General features: G+C 45.0%; 2 protein-coding genes across 11 annotated transcripts in view; both read left to right on the plus strand.

Moving 5' to 3' along the window:
* Nucleotides 1-15,564, plus strand: part of LOC125001173 (R3H domain-containing protein 1) — a 36,171-nt gene extending 20,607 nt beyond the window's left edge. For 5 of the 9 annotated variants that reach the window (XM_047577069.1, XM_047577068.1, XM_047577072.1 and 2 more), the window contains 14 exons: nucleotides 282-514; nucleotides 1,583-1,852; nucleotides 2,354-2,508; nucleotides 2,880-3,005; nucleotides 3,863-4,219; nucleotides 4,424-4,550; nucleotides 7,157-7,314; nucleotides 7,651-7,784; nucleotides 9,499-9,602; nucleotides 11,593-11,774; nucleotides 12,412-12,559; nucleotides 13,337-13,434; nucleotides 13,550-13,637; nucleotides 14,466-15,564. In XM_047577069.1, the coding sequence (XP_047433025.1) occupies nucleotides 282-514; nucleotides 1,583-1,852; nucleotides 2,354-2,508; nucleotides 2,880-3,005; nucleotides 3,863-4,219; nucleotides 4,424-4,550; nucleotides 7,157-7,314; nucleotides 7,651-7,784; nucleotides 9,499-9,602; nucleotides 11,593-11,774; nucleotides 12,412-12,559; nucleotides 13,337-13,434; nucleotides 13,550-13,637; nucleotides 14,466-14,701 (2,416 nt within the window). In that variant the 3' untranslated portion in view covers nucleotides 14,702-15,564. Of the gene's footprint in view, nucleotides 1-281; nucleotides 515-1,582; nucleotides 1,853-2,353; nucleotides 2,509-2,879; nucleotides 3,006-3,862; nucleotides 4,220-4,423; nucleotides 4,551-7,156; nucleotides 7,315-7,650; nucleotides 7,785-9,498; nucleotides 9,603-11,592; nucleotides 11,775-12,411; nucleotides 12,560-13,336; nucleotides 13,435-13,549; nucleotides 13,638-14,465 lie in introns of those variants that run through there. The other 4 variants (XM_047577070.1, XM_047577076.1, XR_007111531.1 and 1 more) reach the window with 4 other exon arrangements.
* Nucleotides 15,565-15,715: 151 nt separating this feature from the next.
* Nucleotides 15,716-19,095, plus strand: LOC125001174. Of its 2 annotated transcripts, none has more exons than XM_047577077.1 (3): nucleotides 15,716-16,296; nucleotides 17,631-17,725; nucleotides 17,801-19,095. In XM_047577077.1, the coding sequence occupies exons 1-3, from the start codon at nucleotides 16,110-16,112 to the stop codon at nucleotides 18,914-18,916; spliced, it is 1,398 nt and encodes a 465-aa protein (XP_047433033.1). In that variant the 5' UTR covers nucleotides 15,716-16,109; the 3' UTR covers nucleotides 18,917-19,095. The 2 variants fall into 2 exon arrangements, with proteins under 2 accessions (XP_047433033.1, XP_047433034.1); XM_047577078.1 differs by having other exon boundaries at nucleotides 16,172-16,296; nucleotides 17,455-17,725.
* Nucleotides 19,096-20,908: the final 1,813 nt, after the last annotated feature.

The raw sequence follows: 20,908 nt of genomic DNA on the forward strand, positions 1-20,908 counted from the left end.
CTGCTGCTCCAAAATGCTACTGTTAAATGGGATTTTCTGCCATTCAGACCAAAGCTTGACAATTAAAGCGTGAAGTATTTGTATATATATATATATATTTTTTTTTAATTATTATTATTATTGTTATGGTCCCCACAAAAAACACCTCTTTCATTGATGATGTATTGAAGATATATGAATGATATGGTCTTACTATAGGACTACAGGTCTTAATGTGGTGTAATGTCTAGAATCTAAAAGGCTTTTTTTATAATCTGAATAAAATCGACTTACCGTCCCAGGTTACGAGCCGGCCACTCCGGCGCCAGCCGCCAGAGCAGCTCGGAGACGGAGACGCTGCCGCGGCTCAGCGAGCCCCGGCCGTGGAGCAGCACGGACAGCTCGGACAGCTCCAACCGGCTGGCCCCGCGTCCCCCCATCACCAAGGCCAGCAGCTTCAGCGGCATCTCCCCCGGCCTCGTCCGCGGGGACAGCACGGCCAGCAGCAAGAGCACCGGGAGGCTCTCCAAAACAGGCAAGAGAAAAGAACAGCATCCACCTGCAAAAAAAAAAAAAAAAAAAAAAAAAAAAGGATTTATTCAGCCATGCACACCTACAACATGAGGGTTAAATAAATAATTCAATAGCGAACAGAAACGAGAATTTAGCTCACTGAGGGTCGATCAGAAATCCTTATTTGTGTTTGGTCTCGTAAGAACAAATGTTTGTCGACCTGACGCGGTCGATAAAAGTCTACCTGCCGCCCCTTAGCCGGACAGCTGTCAGAACTAATTACCGCGCAGCCACCTGGTGATGGAGGAGGCTCTTAAAAAGTGTTGTAGCTGCAAGTGGAGTAACACCTAACAGCGACGACTTGCTGCATAATGCATGAGTCTGAGCGCCGGGAGCGTCACCGAGATGAGGCTCGGGCTGCTCCTCCACCGCGAGTGCTTACTCCACAATATGATGCATTTGTCACTTGATTGCCTGAGATTAGGTTTTCTGCATTATGTGCTTCTTTACCTCAGTGGAGTGCAGGGTCCTGATTGGGCTCTGCTCTCCATTTTGTCCTGTTTTTTCTTTTGTAGCGTGAGCATTTTTTAAAGTTGTTTACAAGCCGGCCGGCTGCCGTCGCTCGGCGTCCGGAGACGTCTGCCCTTCTCCTCCAAAGCCACACACCGAACTAAACGCATCTAAAATCTTAAACACCAGATTGCAGTGTCAGTCCCCTCCTCCCCAAAAAAAAAAAACAGAGACTTCTTCGCGCGCTCTCCATTTTGAGCGATTAATTATACGGGGAGAGATCCATCACAGACGGAGCAGAGATACCAATTTCTCCATCAACTGTCGCCTCGAGAGACCGGGATGCGACGCGGCTCCGCGAGAGAGAGGGGAGGCCGCGTTATTAGCAAGAGGCACGGCTGCGAATTTCCTCCCCTGCTTCATTATCGCCGTCAAGTCTTTCCACCCACGTGGATAACTAGCTCGCCTAAAGCAACAAATTAACGCCACGCTCGGTGGCTTTCTGTCTGTCTTAAGTTCACTCTGGGAAATTTGAGAAGTGGATGCTGATGCGCTCTAACGTTCTGCCTCCTCCCTCCAGGTTCGGAGTCGTGCAGTAGCGTCGGCTCCTCGTCCAGCTCGCTGTCCCGTCCTCAGCTGCCCCTCCCGGCGTCAGGCCCGTCCCGGTCCAGCATCCCCAACGCACCTTTGATCCACCCGTCCACCGACGCCAGAGGCCCGGGACACCCCGACATGGCCAAGAGCATCCCCTCGCAGCAGCCTCTCGCCGCAGACACGACAAACTATTACGTGTTGCCGCTGGAAGCCTCAGGAATACCACCTGGCAGTGTTCTGGTCAACCCGCACACAGGTTAGTGAAAGAGTTTCTGTACGACGCCAAAACATGACGGCCTCAAGATGTGTTTTTTTTTTTTTTTCTGACTGCGCTGACCCAATCTCATTAAATCAAAGTAAACTTTCCAAAAGAAATAAATGTTCCTCCCTTGTAATTTTCCTCCTTCCCGATGAATATTCATGACGCTGGGACAGAATTACAGATTGCCACGGGGCCGCTATCTCAGTTTGTCTGTCAAATTAGCAGTCAGACCAAAGCGCGCTGATCAAAATGCAGCGAGCAGATGGGAGAAATCTGTAAATATGCATCATGGGCCCGGTGCACAGTTGTGCACTTTTGGGCTGCAAACTGATCTCCTGAAGCTGCCAGGGGTTGTTAATTCCCTCCGACTCTTCCCCTGCGTGGGCGTGTCCCCTCGGTGTTTTACGGCGAGCGAGTGTTTTGCTTTTGTGTTGTTTGTGTTGTGAAAACCCGCGTGTCACCGTGGCCTTTGGTCTCTGTAATTGAATCCGACAGGCAAGCCTTTCATCCACCCCGATGGCAGCGCCGTAGTTTATAACCCGGCCGGCATCGCCCCTGCTGTTGGCAGGATCCCACAGCAGGGGAAAACCCCACAGCAGCCCATGTCTGCCGCGTCACAGCAGCAGCCAACCAATCACCTTCACTCCCAGGTCAGTGGGCGGGACGATTATCTTTCAGTCTTTTTTTTTTTCTTTTTCCCTCTCATTCAAATTGAACTCTTCTAAACTACATTGCTTGTCTTCACTAACATAAAGTGTTGAATGGTAGGAGCTTCACTAATCCATCTGATAGTTAACACTAAGCCCCTCCCACAAACAGCAATCATCCAATCATAGTTTAGAGTGGCCCTGTTTATTGGATTCGGAAAAAGGTAGCCAAGCTACATCGGTTAGCACTTCCTCACTGCGACAAAGAGGGAGGGGCTTAGCGTCAGTTGAAGCTTCTGCTATTTTACTAGCGTCCTTTGTCCAGTCTCATCTCCTTGTCCTTCTGTCCACCTCTTCTTCCCTTCCTCCCTCAGCCGATCTGTCCTCCTCTCCAGCCGTCCTCTGAGCTTGTCCACAACCCAACGGCCTCTTATCCTCTTCCACCTCCTCTTCCTCCTTCTCAGTTCCTGCCCGTCTGTCCTAACCAACAATACTCTGTGGTACAGAACTTCTTTCTTCCGTGTTATTGCTCTTCTCTTCCGCTCCGTCTCCTGTCAGACTCGGCTCTTTCTTTGCTTTTCTCTGAACAGTTAGATCAGTTAATCAAACTTTGACACGATTGTCCAGGAAGCGACAAAATCCTGCTCAGTTTGCGTCAAGAAGAAATGCTTTTTTTTACTGAAGTCTCCATACATTCAGTTTTTAATGAGCTCCTTAAGAAATTGCTACCAGTTATATTTTAAATGTAGCTTTATTTTTTGTTGTACTATTAGAAGTCATCTAAAATCAATTTATCTTTCTAAATAAATCTGATCATTCTTCCAATTAACTATTCCATTAGCTTTTTTTTTCCTGTGTGTGAAGGTGTATCTAAATCCAGCAGGAGCTATTTCCCACATATGTAGATCATGCATTCGCTTAACCTCATTTTTGACCTGGTTTTAGTGAAAGACATGCCTCTGTGACTAATTATGCCTGTGGAAAGTTCTATTAATATTTAATTCATCACCAGATGTTGGCGCTGAATAATCCATGACTAAAAACACAACTTTTCCAACAACATGTCAGAAGTGACCTGGACTCATGTGCGCTGCTGATACAGATGAATAGTTCACTCTAGGCTGGACTAGTCTCTGTAGACCTGGGTCACAGTTTATGTCTCTGACTGATGTCTTTGATTTGGCTTTTAGCTGAGAGACTAGGATGTATTGATGCATATTCTGAGCAGGTTTAATGTAAGTTGGATCCCAGGTTCTGATCATCAGAGCTTCTGTGCTTGTATGTTTTTAGGCATCTTTTTATGTTTCTTCCATTTCCTCTTCCCTTGTTTTTAAATTTAACATAATTATTCCTGCAGCCTGACGCCCTCAGCGCCCAGTTCGGTCACATGACTCTGGCACAGCAGCCGCCAAACGACGGCGGGTCCTCGGCTCCGGACGGCCGCCACTATTCCTCCGTGTACCACCACCACCACCACCACCCGTCCCCCATGATGCTGCAGGGAGCTCCACCGCAGCAGGTGGCGAGCTACATAATGACGGGGCCGTCGGGAGGACACCCAGGGGTTCTGCAGGGTCAACCCGTCCCGCTCCCCACCCCGGGCCCGAACCACGGGTATCCCAACTCCACCCCGGGCCCCGCTGCTTTCCCGGGACCCTCCCTGAACCAGCCGCTCCTCCAGCAGCACACCTACATCCAACAGCCTGTCCAACAGGTACAGACTCCAGCTGCACACAAAAATCACGTGGGCCGTTCAGAACGGTTTCAGATTGTGGTAATTTGCCATCATGAGTCACCCCCGCAGTGAAAAGCAGCGTTATGACTAAACCTTTATTGCGCCTCTTGCTGTGAAGTGGATTCAAATGGAGCAGTAGATGCGTCATACGATCCTTGAGTTTGTGCTTTGTGTCTCCTGCAGATGTCCACGTGTTATTGCTCTTCAGCCCACCACCCACACTGCTCCAGCCAGCAGCAGCACTACAGACCCCCCGTCAACGCGCTGCCCTATAACTGCCCTCAGAGCCAAAACCTGCCCCAGCAACAAGGTACAGACACAGCCCAGTCCTGTTTCCCGCTCTCATTTATTTTCTGTTGCTTTTTAGAATGCCCTCTTTGATTCCTATGCCACCCTTTTTCAAAGCTGCACACCTTGATACCAAACAGCAGCAGGTTCCTCTTCATTTCTCCACTTTTCTGTGCTAAACCAAAGCAAAACATATTAAAATAAAGCTTTGAAATCGTCACCCAGGGGATCTGAAGACGAATCAAAGGGCGCTGTAATGAATAAGATCCACAGGTTCCCCTTGAACTCGCGTTGTTAAGAGCAAAGCTGCCTTTTCACGCGTCGTCCTCAACAGACTTTGTAAACCTCCCACTTTTAGCTCTTAGATAGCATTTTTGGTTGCCCTTGTTTGTTAGTTCTTCACAAGGGAGCTCTACCAGCCGCAGTCTAGCGAAGGACAAATATTCCTTCCTTCCTTTCCTCTCCGTTTGTTTGTTTTTATGAGTTCAGATGTCTCCCCGGGAGTCGTCCACTAGATTATTCTGTTTCTGTTTCCCGTCTTTTTCCTCCTTCACCACAGGAGTGGGGATTGTTAGCTCCTGCTCAGTCTCACTCTCCATCGTGCGCACACACACACACACAGTTGCTCGACTAGATGTTGCGTTGCCACAGTTGTGACTTGTAAAACCATGCACGTGCACTGGTGTAGACACGTCTATGTAAGTGGCTGCGGCACTATTCTGTCATCTGTAGGCTGCAAATATGGCTTCCCTGCTGGGGAACCAGGGAATAGACAGCGGACAAATGAAGCTGACCTACAAAGGCAAAGGACAGCAATTATTTCTCATGGAAACGGAGAGGGGGGGAAAAAATGACTTCAGCGCCTCGCTCCCCTTCTGTTTTTGCATTAATTAAGGAAATACACACACAAGACCATCTAAAGGTGAAGACACGGCAGCGTCGGTTGCACACATAATAAGTTATCAGTGGGGAAATTCTCTGATGGCGGTGACAGTGTCCACAGAGGAACTCGTCAGCGTTCACACACGCTTGCATCAGAGAGTCACCGCCGCCACAGGGCTTCAACTTCAGTCCTTCTGAAGTCCTTCTCAGCGTCTTGTAATGTATGTGAAGGCAGAGGAAGCTCGGCCCTTTTTATTTTTTACTATTGAGCAACGGTGAAGGTAATTAGACGATACAGGAAAGAACCTTATTTTTAATGAAAAGATCATTAGAGGGCAAAGTCTTTAAAGGAATCTCGTTTATGCTAAAGAAGAAGTCTTCTTGTTTTGCCAATGATGGCGCCCCGTGTGGGACAATTTGGAACCAAAGTCTAGGACGGTTTGTTCCTGCGCTAGTTGTTTACCGTCGAGATCAACCTCACTATTCTCTGGTCTGTATTTCCTGGTAGTAGTTTGGGTAATTCCAGCAGACATCATCCTGTGTCACTTTAAGCTCTGTTTGATTTTACCACAAGGAGGAAGTATATGGAGCCTGAGAGGCGGAATACGGGGCCGGGACGCTGTCTGAGAGGCCTCTATGAATCTCACAGTGAACCGGTCTCTTTTTCAGCCCCTTGCTTATCACCTACAAGATCTGGCAAAGGCAAATCTGAGCAGTGAAAAACAATCAATACGGCGGCAAATTTATCGTACGTTCAGTCAGTGTTGAGGGAACGAGTGTGAACGCGAGGCTTAAAACCTCCTTGGTGGTTTTAACTCTGCTGTCGGCCTCAAGATTTGCACAAGATCAGGGCGTCTGATTGAAGTAAAGAAGTCAAACCCGTCGCTCATCTGCTGCCTGCTGGAATGGAATAAAATTGGGTGCATTTGATATCATGGTCATTTCATGCTTGGCTTGCAAGTGAAGGTGGGAGGCGAGGGTGGATAAAAATAGTCCTACCTGCTCTCCCTTCCTCACGGAGCACTTTCATTGTCTGGTTGTACTTTTCTCCCAGGGCGGCGGACTGTAAAGACACCTTCACAAAAGGACGTCCTCTCCTTTGTCACTTGGATTATTGCGCATGTGTGTGTGTCACCGGGGACAGCATTTTCAAATGTCTCTTTTTGTCACCTTGACATTTAAGCGCCTGATTTACCCCCAGTAGGAATTATAGGCGCCGCCATTTTAGGCCGTTCGGAAAATGGTGCGACTTTCCGTCGTCTCTGCCGCTCTATTTTCTAACCTTCTAAATGGGTTTTTAACAGGTACTGTAGAAATGAGATGTGTCATTGAAGTGAAAGTTGTTTTTTTTTTTTTTCTGCCTCCCCCTCCCCCCCCTTCACATCGACTACTAAGGTTGCAGGTTCAGGCCACCACAGGCTAAATCAAATATATTGACTTTCTCATTTATTCCAAGTGCCTCGAACCCGCGTAGCTGCTACGGCTCAACTCCCGAAGCCTCCACTTCTTTTGTTCTCACTCCGATGTGACGTCAGCGTTCTTTGTTTTAACAAGAAAGTATCCATTTAAAATCAGTAAAAAATGTTTTACCGACAATTTTAAATCCCGATAGCTATTTATGTGCGTCTTCACTAGCGGCGCCGCGTCCTGAATATTTAATCACAGCGTTATTATTTGTCACCATGTTCCTATCGGGAGTCTCTTTTCATTCGGTCACAGCGTTGTGCCTTTCTCATTTTGCCTCAGTGCACCAAGCCGTGATGCCAAACCCAGCGTCCAGCTACCAGACCGTAGTGGGCGTGCAGCCAACACCCAACCTCGCTCTCACTGGCAACCAGCAAAGCAATATGGGCAACCAGATGCAAGGCATGATGGTCCAGTACCCTCCAATGCAGTCTTATCAGGTACTGATGACGGGACGCTTCCGAGAGCGTCACATTAATATGAGCAGTGTAAAAAGGGAGACTTTGGTTGGTTGGTGTTACGAATTAAATTTTTCAGATTATTGTTGTTCTCAAAGGAGGCTGCTTGTGGACACAAATAAGAACCAGAACTAAGTACTAATAAAAAAATATCAGTGTTGACTTTTGATTTGTTTCTGCTTATGACTACGACAATGTGGATTATTAGAATAATCAGAATAAAACAAACCCCGTCTGACTGTGCCAGAATTGGTCAATAAAGACATTTCTTTTGTGTCTTTATTTGCTTCTAATTATCTTTTCTTTTTCCTTCCGTAGCAGGTTTCTGTTCCACAGCAGACGTACCAGCAGCCAGTGTTTGTGTCCTGCCAGCCGGGACAGGGAACAGTGGCTGTGGCTGGCATGCAGCCCTGCTACAGCCTGCTCCCCCCTAACCAGCACACCACCATGAGGTACGAGCATACGTCTGTGACGCTCTACGTGCTCTTTTATCACAAAGCTAAGCATGCGTTAGGTTATTTTTCTTCTTTAAGTTGAAATGCATGAGATTTTTTTTTTTCGTTTTGGTCTGACAGAAGTGAAATTTGGTCCTAAAAAAAAATGTCGCTAATTCCTCTATATTCATCTAATTTTAAAGCCTAATTTAGTTGCTGTGTTTCTGTTTAATTTAATAATTTTAAATATCTCCCTCCAAAAAATGATTGATTCCGATATTAATACTAAAATATTAAAAAATCGAATTGTACTGAACTTAATAATAATTTTGTTGCGCGTCAGCTCTTCAGTGCTCCCTAGTGGACAAACTTTGAAAAGCCGCTGACAAAAGAAAATTATTCACTTATTTTATTCAGGCATGCAATTTACATTGGCATCACTATTTTGATATATAGGAGTAATAACTAAGGTAAGCTTTTTTATTTTTTTTTATTTAATAGCACAGTTTGCATTAATCCATTAAAAAATATTGTCCGAAGGCGCCGTCTGAAATGTTAATTGTGTTTTTCCGGTGCAGTGTTTTGCACCCAAATTAACTTAAGGCATGTTTACACTTCTAATAAACTCGCTTTGATTTATGTTCATCGTTCTCTGATGACGGCTTCTAATGGCTGAAGTCGCTTTAATCGGGTTTTAGATGAAATAATTAGCCGTGCTCGAGACGCACTTTGTCCCAGGAACCGATGTGCACGTACCCGGTGCCGTTTCTCACTCGTGAAGGTGCATCTTATTTATAGACCTGGAAGTCCTGATGAGTGTATCCCCAAAGCGCCTCTGAGACAAGGTCATCTTTGTTCACTGTGGTGGGGAAAAATGAAGTTATTACCACGATGCTGTAGGTGAACTAACGGGGCCCGCGCATGGCTGATGGATGTCGACTCTGACAACACCTCAAAGAGCTTTAACCATCTTCCGTCATCGTGCTGCTGCTGCTGCAGAGTATCGTGGCTCTCATTATAGCTGATTGATAGAACTAGTTCACAGAAAGCAAAACATTTAATTAGTTTCCACCTCCACGGACCCAATCAATCTGGATACTGGTGAGCGGAGCGCTGCTGGGACCGTCGTGCATGTATTCATAACAAACGCCAGACATGAACACGGCCGCGTACGTAGTCGTCACCTGCAGAGGAACAATGCAAAGGTACGCGCATGCGAGGGGAGGTCACTTTTCTCCTCGTCCCCAGCTGTAAAATGAGGCTGCGTTAGTAGGGCAGTCGGTGTGGGAATGATTTATGCGGCAGCGTTCGAACAGCTCAGTCTTCTCCCGCGAGGGCCGACTGTCCACCTGCAGCCTGCTTTTTCACCAGCTGGAGACGAGTCCCTGCAGGCAGGTTGCTTACCGAGCAGAGTGCCTACTTTCCAGATGGACTTAAAGTCAAATTTCAAATCTAATACCCCTACTGCAGTGTTCAGATCTCACAGCTCCGGGAGTAATGCGCCTGTGTATTTTTAGTTTTATTGCTTAGTTGTCCGCATCACGGTCGACTTCATTTTACTCCGGTTTAAGAATTAATTACTAACCTTTTTTGACTGCTGATTATTTTTAATTGTTTTAATACATCACATTAATTCTCACATTTGATATTTTTGAGTTTCAAATTCTGTAAGAATCCTCTTAAATGTCCGGTTTGCACTTGTGTTTGACTGCGTGTTTGTCGTCTTTCACAGTTCCACAGTGAGTTTCCTGCCCGCCCAGATGATGGAGCAGCTCCAGTTTCCTCAGACCTCGTCTCCCTGCGTCTCCCAGCAGCATCCAGGCCAACAGTACGCAGGTACACAGACTACTTGAGACGTCTGTATTCTCAAACACGCGGGCCATCTACAGTAGGATCACGCAGGAAACAGAAAATATTCACTTTTCCTGACATTATCCGCCCTGGAGATTCCCCATCACTGCCAGCGCTCCGACATCCTTTATTTATTTTTTTTCTCCCTCCTCATCTCTCAGCGTCGGTATCTGCAGAATGGATTCCAGCGCAGCCACGGTACACACTTCATAATGAAATAATCTTCCCCCGGTTTACTTTGCCATTGTACGCGCGTCAAGACGGATGATTAGATTTACACTCCGCATTTTCAAAATGAAAAAGTGGTGAAGTGCGGTGATGACGGGTCTCCGGAGTTTGGATAAGTGTGAGTGATTTGCACGCGCGCCTCCTTCCTTCTTTCCTCCAGAGCCGGACAGAGATCACACAGAGATCAGGTCGACCGCTGCAAATGTTGTGTTGACATGAACTCGGTCGAAACTCGGTGAAAAACTGCTAAAGTAGGAATTCACTGATGTCACGAGTCATCGCATGACGACGTCGGCATGGATGTTACAGTCTGATACTATTTAGCTTCAGTACAAATATAGAATCAGTGCATATATATATGAATGTGCGACCATTGTGTCAGGACTCACATCTTACGTAGACAACTGCTGTCAATTTACAGGGGCGTCACTAGGTTTTCAGGACAGGGGAGGCTCAGCCCCCAGGAGATGCACAGGATGTCAGCGAATGTAGCGCAAAATTTCACAAACGGCTAACAAAGACTTATTTAAATAGAAGCAACGGTAACAATAACTGATAATTATTTAGTTAAACTCCACTTTACTTTGAATTTGTCGGCTCTTTTTTCTAAAAAAAAAAAAAAAGTGTTGAGGCTTCAACCCTCCTAAAATAGGCTTAACGACACCAGTGACGAGCTCTCACTATAAATCATATTTAGTTTGACTTATATCAGTATTTTACAGTTCTGATCCAAATATAATATATTTTATAACTGGCCTACGATGTGGGTCCCTCACATTTATCAGTTAGTTTTTAGCATTTTGCAGCTGCGACTAACTTTTACTGGCCCCTGGTGGACAGATGATGTATTGCAGCGTTAATTATCGACAATAGGCCACTTGACAGACAGATGAAACTTTTTTAAAAAAAAAACAGATGAAATTTAATTAACTTTCATTTTAAAAAAAAACTATAAAATTAAATTGCCTTTGAAAATGAGTATAGTAATCCATCTTTTCATGTACATTTTCTGCCCGTTACGTCTTTGACTCGATGTCCAGAGGCCCAGGTGGGGCAGTCTCCTTACTAACGACCTTTATTATTCATGTCTGATTATTATGGGAGCACAATGGAGGGTGCCATCGGTAATGAGGTCAGATGAAGGTTTCACTGCGGCCTTACCGACGGCGTGACCGGCAAACACTTTTAATTGGCCGGGCCGGGGCCGGAGATAATCTGCAGATTAAATCCAAATATCAACCGTCCTTGCTGTTGTTGCGAGGCATTATTTCATAAATCAACAGCGGCTGTTTATTAGTTTGCGGTGTGATTTCCACCTCACGCGAGCTCAATGTAAACAGAAATTAATTACATGGAAATATTGTATGTGTTGGGGTTTCATGAGCGGGGGGGGGGGGGGCTTGATTGCGTTATTTATTTTTTTCCCGCGTTCATGTGCCAGAAAGTAATTAGATAAGTGGATCTTGTGGATCACTGCAGAGGATTTAGCAGGAAAGGGGAATGGACTCCGTTATAATCAAGGCACTTAAAACCTAATTGCTCAGCGGCTCACAGTGTGAGAGCTGTGTTTCCACTGATGAGGTGTGTAGCTGAACAAAAGTGCTGGAAAGGAGCTTTGTGGCGAAAACACATTTACTTTGATGCCGAAAAGATGAGCTGATGAGCTGAATTAAATAAGCGGAGTTGACCTGATTTGAACGTATCAGCACCGTCCCATCTTGTTGTTTTGACTCCGTCTTGTGTCCAGGGCTGCTCCACCCGCCCCCCAGCAGCGGGATGGTGATGCTGCAAATGGCGGCGCCCCCCTGCCAGCAGCCCCGGGCCCCCTCCCCGTGTCAGAGGAAACAGCCCAGCCACAAACACTCGGGGCCCGAGTACCAGCGCAGCCGCAGGCCTGCTGAGCTCCCGCCACATCCAGACAACACACAGGTACAAATGCTGCCCGAGCGCATCGATCGGTCCGAGACAATCACAGGGAAACAGTGGGACATGTCAGATAATGGTTTTAAAGTGCTCTCATTGTATTTATCTCCCCTTTGTCGTACGGCGTGAAATTAGCTCAGTCACCCAGAGGTTTTGAGATGAAAGCAGCGACTTCAAAAATGCGTCTAAATTGAATTATAAATCTGTGCAGCTGTTTGCCATTTAGGACAATACAGTAACGTGTCAGAAAGTTAAGACGGTCGCGGGAAAGCAATTTGAAAGGCAATTTGGTTTGGTTGTCTGAGTCTGACAGTGACGCGAGAATTGCCGCCTTGAGCCAGACTGAGCCGTTCCCGCCGTTCCGGGCAGGTTAAATGTCGGAGTAAATAGGCTCCGCAAATGAAGTCAGAGCTGCCGTAACCTGGAAATGAGGAGAAAATAGTCCTCAGCATTAGGGTGTAATGGTACATTAGTGGGACTAATGTGGATTTGAATGGTACATTAAAGCAGCCACTCGAACGACAGAATGACATTGCGGATGGAAGACGCAGACGGGGGTTTGCTTTTTTTGAATGAAAGTGTTTGTGTTCCTCCTCTCCGCCTCCGTCTCTCTCTCTCTGCAACGTCGGTGTGTTGTGTGTAGAGCAGCCTGCCCTCGTCTCCTTCGCCAGGACAGCCGCCCAGCGTCAAGGGCCTCCCGTCAGGCATCTCACCCATCCCTGTCATGGCCCACCACCCGCACCACCACCACCACCCTCAGCTCCCTACAGCCTTCTGCCACAGTGGACAAGGTCAGACTCATGAGTGTCTCAAGCCTGAACATACGGAATAACAGTTTTGATGGTATTTAATTATATGTTTCATTAAGGTTTAACTCAGGGGTCTTCAAAGTTTGATGGAGAGATTAAGTAGGGACCCCCTACCTACTATATTAAACTAGTGCTTTTTATAAATATACATTATTATTATCATTTTGCACTCATTATTAAGCTTTAAATTTATTTAATTTAAATTTGTGGGGGAAAATAGGAAAAAAAAATGTCTAATCAACCAAAGATTTTGCAGTTGAAGACCTATGATTTAACCTTTTTTGTTAATAACCTAGCTTATGTTAAGCTAAGCTTGTTGTTGTTTCCTGTTAGCGTGTCACAAGGTGCTGACATCAAATAGTCAATAACGCATTATATATTTATACAGATCTATGGCATCTGTACTGTGTTAGTTTTTCTTTACAGGAAGTACGATTCGCGTTAGCCTGATCAATTAGCTTAGCTACGTGCATGTTTTTGAAACAAGATTTGGCACAATGTGAACAGTGTGAGCTTACGATTAAATGATAAATGGTAAATGTGCAGTTTAATTATCAAAGTAGCTACATTAGTCAGGAGGGTTAGGTTAAATAATAAACTACAGACGAGCTAAATTTAAAAAAATTAAAAAAAATCTTTGATTCTTGATCTTTGAAAATTTTTGATTTTCTCTTGTAAATGAACTGTTTATAAAAGGAGCTCGTGGTCAATTTTGTGTTTGTGAGACCAAACAGAGTTCCTTTTGTCTTGTGTGACCAGGTGAAGGACACTTCTCTCTACTGGGCCAACCTCTGCAGTACAAACCCTCCATCAGACCTCCGCTGATCAACACTGCACACATGGTGGTTAAACACCAGGTCAGACACACACACACACACACACACGTCTTAAAAAGGTTTTCTTTCAAATTATCTTGTGAGCTCTTGTTTACGCTCCTCCTTTCTCCGTCCCGTCCTCCCTCTGTCTCCTCAGGGTCCACTGGGGGTTTGGCGTAGCAGCGGTCATGGGAGGAAGGCCAACAGAAAATCTCTGTCTTCAGATCTCAGTGTAGGTGAAGCAGGTAATAGGAAGTCCAGAGGGAGGCTTGAGTGTAGTGAACCTAGCAGCAGTCATTTTTCACTCATCAGAGGTTTTTGACCGAAGCTTGACCTCGGAGAGAAAACGGTAAATGATGAAGCGTTAATTATTTGCGGTCGGTGTGGACGTGATTCAGACGAGCCGCCGACTGAAGCCTTTTAAATGTCAATCGGAAGCAGAACCTCACGCTGAGATTCACCTCGCGATAAAACCGTAGCTGCTGTGCAGCCTATTTAGCAGATTAAGTGAAATAACTTCACCTTTTTTATTGTGTCAAAATATGCTTTTTCCGCGTAGCCGTGGAAAAAGCATCTGTTTGTGAGTGTAAGCAGAATAAATTACAGACGGGGCAGAATTCACACCTGGCAGTGGAACCTGCATTCCCGGCAGAAATGCGCAGACAGAAATGTGCTGATTATTTCGAATAAGGCGCTGGATTTTTTATTTTTTATATATTTTTTTATATATTTTTTTTGCACTCGCTGAGATTTCTTTTATTTTTTCCATTATTCAGGTGTCAACAATCCCATGAGGACAGTCAACAAGCAGGCAGCTCAATGTGCAGCCTTTTTTTTTTACAGGAAATTAAGACTGACAAATGTGGATTTTGATAGTTTAACCCACCAAAAGTCTCAAGTCAGGTTTTTTTGATTGGTTTGACCGTCGCTCTAGCTCAAAGCTTTCAGGCTGACAGCAGCAGTTTATTGAAGCCTCCCGATGGTGCAGGTCTGATTTTTCTCCTCACTTGTGACAGTTGCTTTATTTACTGGCTCCACCGCTCACAGCGCTGTGTGTCTTTGTGTGTCTGCAGTGAGCAGTCAGACTCTGGAAGTGACACATCCTCCGGAGGGGATCGGCTGTGCAGACTCCAACCATCTCCTGGCAGAGCTGTGCAAAAGGAGCGAACTGATGCAGCGGCTGTCGGACCGTCGGCTCTGCGGCGCCACCAGAGACGCTCCCGGCAGAGACCTGGCCACATCGTACTCTGTCTTTACGCTGCTCCCCTCCAGATACACCGGCCACAGCGGCCCCCCCGGCCACCTATAAACCTCGAACTATAGCGCCAGACACAAAGGGGAAGCCGTGCGACTCGGACAAGGCCCGGCTCACAGCCGCTAAGGCGTCGGTGCATCTGAGGAGGAGCCACGTGAACGCACATCCAAACCACCTGCCTCTGCTGCCTCAGTCTGGACCGTCTCCCAGACTCCCTCCGCATCAAAAACAACACAACAATATCAAACGTTTGAAGAATGAATGTTCACTTTTATTTAGTTTTAGTTCATTTTATCTTTTAGTTTCTTCTGGCCCGACAGGACGACGCAGGGTGGACTCGACGCCCCCGCTCTAGTCTAAACATCTAGTTTGCTGTTCTAAGGTGAAACTGTTTGGAGAGCTTTGGGATTTATTTGCCAGATAAAAATGTTTGCGTATCCACTTTGACAGCAGGTGTATGACTCGAATGTTTTTGTGCCCTTTTTTTTTTTTCTTTTCGTTTTTCGAAAATTAGACGGTTTCATTTCACATTTAAATAGCAAGTGTTTTCAGTTTCATTAAGTTCTGTTCGATAATTTCCAGCGGCTGGACTCGAGCTCGACTCCAGCGACCGACTTCTTGAAACGCAGCAGTATTTATCTCACGTCAACGCACCGCGGCAGATGTGTGAGTCACAGTGTGAGTCTGTACAATAAGAAACACTGAATGACAGATGTACTACCTTAATTATTTAAAGTCACCGTCAAACACAGTGAATGTTGCATTTGCACTGAAGTGATGATCAAGATGGAGATTTGACTGGTATCAGCCCGGGCCTGGATTTTCTTTTATTAACCCCCCAATTACCTGTTTGTTGCACTCGGCCAGGGCACTTTGTTTTATATATTAAATTAAAATGTTTATATGCACAAGAAAAATGCACTTGTCACTCTGCTTGACTTCCTTTGTTTGGATCTGTGTTTGTGTGAATCTTGAGAGGCTTTTTTCTTTTTTTCTTTTCTCTTTCTCGTTTGACTCTAATAAATGTTTGCACCATATGTGTTGACATAACTTTTTCCCAAAGTATAAGACGAGCAATTAGCAACGGTCCACAAATCGAGGCTCTAATTGAAATGCGTCTCCGGTGTGAGAAGAAAAACAGCAGATGAGGCAACTCTTTTGGAAAAATGTTGCCATCAGGTTTGTGTTTGTGCCTTTTAGGCATTGAGAAGATTTTTTTTGTTTTGTTTCCAGCTGAGTTAATGAGCCATTTTTTCCTCTTGGATGAAAGTTGGAGAAACGGAGACACCCAGCGGACAAACGCTGCCACTACAGCTAATAAAACGCACACAGCGGGCGGGTAGAAAGTGAAACTAGAAGCAGATAAAAACAGTTTGAGGAGTTTGTGTATAGCAACCAGAGGCGTGATTGGCGCGGTAGCAGCTAGCTGTGATGTTAGCCGAGCTTTACCTGTGTAGCCGTGATGGAGACTGAGCGCAGGACGGTGGTGGTGTCCGGGGTCCCCGACGTGTTGCCCCCCAGCAGGATGACGGACAAGCTGACTATTCACTTCCAAACCCGCCGGAGGAGCCACGGAGGGGACGTGGAGGTGGTCGAGTATCCCACCAGCATGAGCGGAGTCGCGTTTGTCACCTTTTACAGGGAAGAAGGTAAATTTGTCAGGTTCACATCGGCCTAAAGCTAATTAGTAGCATGTAGCCGCAGCTAAGCGGTTGTTTACTGTCAACACGCAGAAGTCCATTCAAAAATGTGCAGTTTTTAGAGTTCACTTCCTCATATAGTTCCCCAGGTTTGTGCCTCTACGTATTAATTAATTGTATGTATGTTGCTTAATTTATTTAAGAAAAATAAATAAACATCCGCCTCTTTACTTACTTTTCTAAACAACAAAATTAAAGTACGTTTTAAAATATTTTAAGGTGTTTCCCAAGATGCACCACTTTGGCCTAATCTAAACAAAGACGGTGGCAGAAAGTGTCATTTCTTAACCAATTTGCACAATTTAAAGGCCACATCTATACACATCTTGAAACGTATGGCAAATACTTATTTGTCTGTATTTTTATTTTTTATTATATATTCTATAGTATACCCACAGCTTGACCTTTATAAAAAAAAAATGGAAACGTTAGTATTGTTTTTTCTTCTTGTGAGGTCACTTCCTGGTTCCGCACGAGCCCAGATTTAAAACGAAAACAACTTTACAGATTTATAAACTTAATTCTGACCATTAAAATGACAAGAAGAAAACTAAGTTCAAGAGGAAGTGAATGCTTCATATTTTAAATAAAATAGAAAAAATAAAAAAAAATTAAAAAAAATTTTGGGGTAGAAGTTGTTAAAAAAAAAAATCTGTTCATTTTCATATTTTATTTCTGTAGCTCTGTAAAGACTTAAACCAAGCACAATCTTTGCACCTTCAACAGATTTAGAAACATTATTCTGACACTATAGTAGCAACAAGAAAAAAAATGCTTTATATCTTAATTTAATAAAACACATTTCTAGTTTCCTTTTTTATATATAAAACTAAAAGCAAGTTCCAACTTGACTTTTTGAAGTTAACTTAGTTTGTAAATTTTTTATATTTAATTTCCGACGTGAGTGTAACGTGCGAGAGACACAAACTCTTCTATCACCGTTAAACATATCTCCTGTTTCACACCATAATTGGTCCCCATGGGAACCAATTTCAGTTCCCCGGGGAGCCACTTACACACTGGTATAAACGAAGCGTTTATTGACATGAAGTGCTGCATTGATGTGTGCCTGGCTGATGAATGGTTTAATTTGTCATATTATCATAGTCACGTTCCGTCAAATGGAAGGAGACATTAGGCCGGTGGATAATGAGCAGAGTTGGGCGTCGCGCACTTTCTCTCTTTGACAAGATGAAGCGGACGGACTTTGCGAGTTCACGCGGCATCGTTATAACGGTGACCTTCTGTGGAGGCCACAGCTGAACAGTACAAACTCTTGACAGATGCAGAGAGGGTGGTGAGAAAGGAGCGACACATCATGGCGGACAGCGAGTTTCCTGAAGACTACGATCTCACCGTGTTTCTCTTCAGCAGAGACGTAAGTATCCGTAACATGCAGAAAAAAATAAATAAATAAATATCACACAATCCTGATGCTGTGTTTTTGCTGCAGGTTTTTTGCTACGTCTCCAGCGCTACAGTCGACCTCTTAATATTTGGCAGCGATCAAGCGACGCTGATTGAGAGTCTGCGTTCAGCTCATAGGTCGATACGTTTCCGGCCTTTGCCTCAAGAGAGGAAAGCCCTCATCGAGGGGCCTTTCTCCGCCGTCCGGGCTCTAAGACACGACCTCATCCGCAGAGCCGGACGCCTTAAATCCTCCAAACTCAGAGGTACTCCTCCTAATCCGAGGGTAATATCTCCCCCTGTGAGCCACGGTCTCTCTAAAGCCGAGCGGGAGCCGCTGGGGTCGAGCGGCTTATCGCCGCCGCCGCCGCAGCAGAGCACGGGTGAGGCGAGTGAAGTCCAAAGCCGGCGCTCAAAAGCAAAAGCTCAAACCGCTCCTCGGAGGCAAAAAGTTTTAGATGAGAGCGTGGCTCGGGGAGGAAGCTATGAAAACGGAGCTGTGCCCAGGGTAGAAATGTTCAGTGAATATACGAGGGAGCAAATGAAGGCCAGTGGAGTGGACGCAGGGATCATATCTTCCTTATCAGGCCTGGAAACATCAGCCATGAAGCCAGAAGAGGAGGCGGTTTCACAAAACCACACCAGCTCCCGCTACGACTTTCTGGAAAACCTGAGCAGCTCATCGGTGAACAGACTTAAAAATACCTCAACATCCATCCAGGACGATCCCAAGGATGTGGAGGACATCTGGGTGGACTCGTGCACCTTCAGATACCTCCAAACGTTTCACAAGACGCAGTTAGACGGATGTTTAAAAAACGCGTACGTCGTCGAAGGAAGAGACCTCACGCGGATCGCGTTGACCGGAAGTCAAACGTCCCGTTCCGCGTCCAGGCTCCGGGAATCCTTGGAAAACCTCAAGGATTTAATGGATTCGTGGCAGTCGAAGCTAAGAGTTCACGAGGTGCCTTACAGCAAGGCAGAGTTCCCCGACGAACGGGAACTGGCTCGAATCTGTGACAGTTTGCATCATAAAGACGTTCTTTACACATTTGAGGATTCTTGCATCAGAGTCGTCGGCCCTTCTTGGTCAAGTCACCTCTTCTGTGAGATGGTGAAAATAAAAATCCGTATACTCAAAGGAATGGTTGTAAAACCTTGAGATTTAAGAGATGTAATTATATCTGTGACCACAAGGTGGAGCAGTTGTGCTTTCACAAAAAAAAAGGTACTGAAATCATATTAATTTATAGTTTTATAATATATATAGTTTTAATTGCTGTCAGATAATATGTACCAGACTAATCAGAATAAAACTGGTTGTCGCTCTCTCTTTGTTTCCATGTGAATCTTCATTTTAATTTATGCATGAATTAATAATTAGGCCTCTTAATTCGAGCAGCAGCAGGGTTAAGTCTTAATTAACCCCCTCACGTCTTCATTACAAAAACAAAACAGGTGCCAATCACTTTATTTCCAGTTTGTCTCTCAGGAGTTTGCACATACGTGACTATAAATGATTTATATTTGATGTGTGGGTTTAAAACTAGATTCTAATCCAGCCAATGCAGAATTAAAGCTATTTTAAATATATTTTCACTAATATATATGTATATAAAGCTGCATCCACTTGCTTTAACGAAGCAAAAACTTTATGTTTTCTTTGCTGTTGTGACTTCTCATGTCTTAGTGTATCTCCTGCCAGCAGGGGGCGGTGTAACACTGTCCTTCACACGGTGCGCCGGTTAAAAATAGAGACTGTAGCAGCCATGACTTGCTTCACTAAAGCAATTATGGAGGCTGGGTTTGGCAAGCAGGGCGCAGATTGGCAGGCAAATGATGTCAGTTGGACGTCCCATTATACACCCTCTCCCCTCCTCACTACACAAACACACACACTCACACACATGCATACGAGGAGACAGACAGAGGGAGAGTTGCACCTTTTCCAAGGAAAACACAGATCAGTAGATATGTCCAGATGCTCAGTATTTATTTATTTTTTTATATATATATATTTTTTTTCTTTTCTCAAGCCTCAATAATTGATTCATTATGTAAAAATAAGCGGCGCGGCCGTAACGAACGCACACAAACACAGACAATCACTCATCTCCCAGATACGCGCTCCCCTCTCTCTGACTTGTTACCATAGGAACGTAGTGGAAGAGGTTGCCGAGCTGCAGCGACGGGGCGTCGTTAGCCCTCCGACACAATAAAAAAAAATAAATAAAAGGAGTTCCAGCAGAAGAAGCCTCCATGGTCGACTCAGAGGGGACGACGTGGTCTCTTAACACCCAGATAACGCAGCTTTAACAATGACCCGTTATAATATAGGGGGGTCAACAAGCAGGAAGCGTGAATTACTTTCTCCACTCTTTCCCCTCATTATGCATAAAGCATAATTAGGTGACAGCATTTGTGAATATATTAGGCGTGATGACTTTGATGATGGAGGTCAAAATCAGCAGCAGACCAGAAAAGGAAGCTCGAGTGTCTTCTCAAGGACGAGGTCTGCTGCAGCTCAAAAACCTGTAATTGGACTAAGGCTGGATCACTCCACAGACCCCCGGGGCCCCCGAGCCCCCGCCTCTGATTTTACTGGGAACATTTAGTGTCAGGAAGCCAGTCAACAAGTACACGTGTCGTGGGCAAACAACTGTAATTACATGTAGAACGAGCGGCACGACACAAAAGTGACCGCAGACCCACAAATACATGCACACTGGCCACAGAGATACACAAAATGATGACAAAATACATGCACAGTGGCCATAAGTAGTGGCAAATATTAACAAAATAGTGGCAAAGACCTGGAATAACCACAAATACATGCATACTGACCAAAGAGATACACAAAACAAAGACAAAAACATACAAAATGATCACAAAATACATGCACAGTGGCCATAAGATACACAAAATAGTGGCGAAGACCTGGAATAACCACAAATACATGCACACTGGCCATAAAACTACCCTAAATCAAGACATTAACATGCCAAATGAACACAAATACATTCACAATGGCCGTAAGGCTACACAAAATGACAACAAATGCATGCAAAATTAGCACAAAGTGATGGCAAAGATACAAAACACATACACAATGGCCATAAAGACACACAAAACAGTGGCAAATACATGCAAAATG

The sequence above is a fragment of the Mugil cephalus genome, chromosome 23 (genome assembly GCF_022458985.1).
Source record: "Mugil cephalus isolate CIBA_MC_2020 chromosome 23, CIBA_Mcephalus_1.1, whole genome shotgun sequence".
NCBI lineage: Eukaryota > Metazoa > Chordata > Actinopteri > Mugiliformes > Mugilidae > Mugil > Mugil cephalus.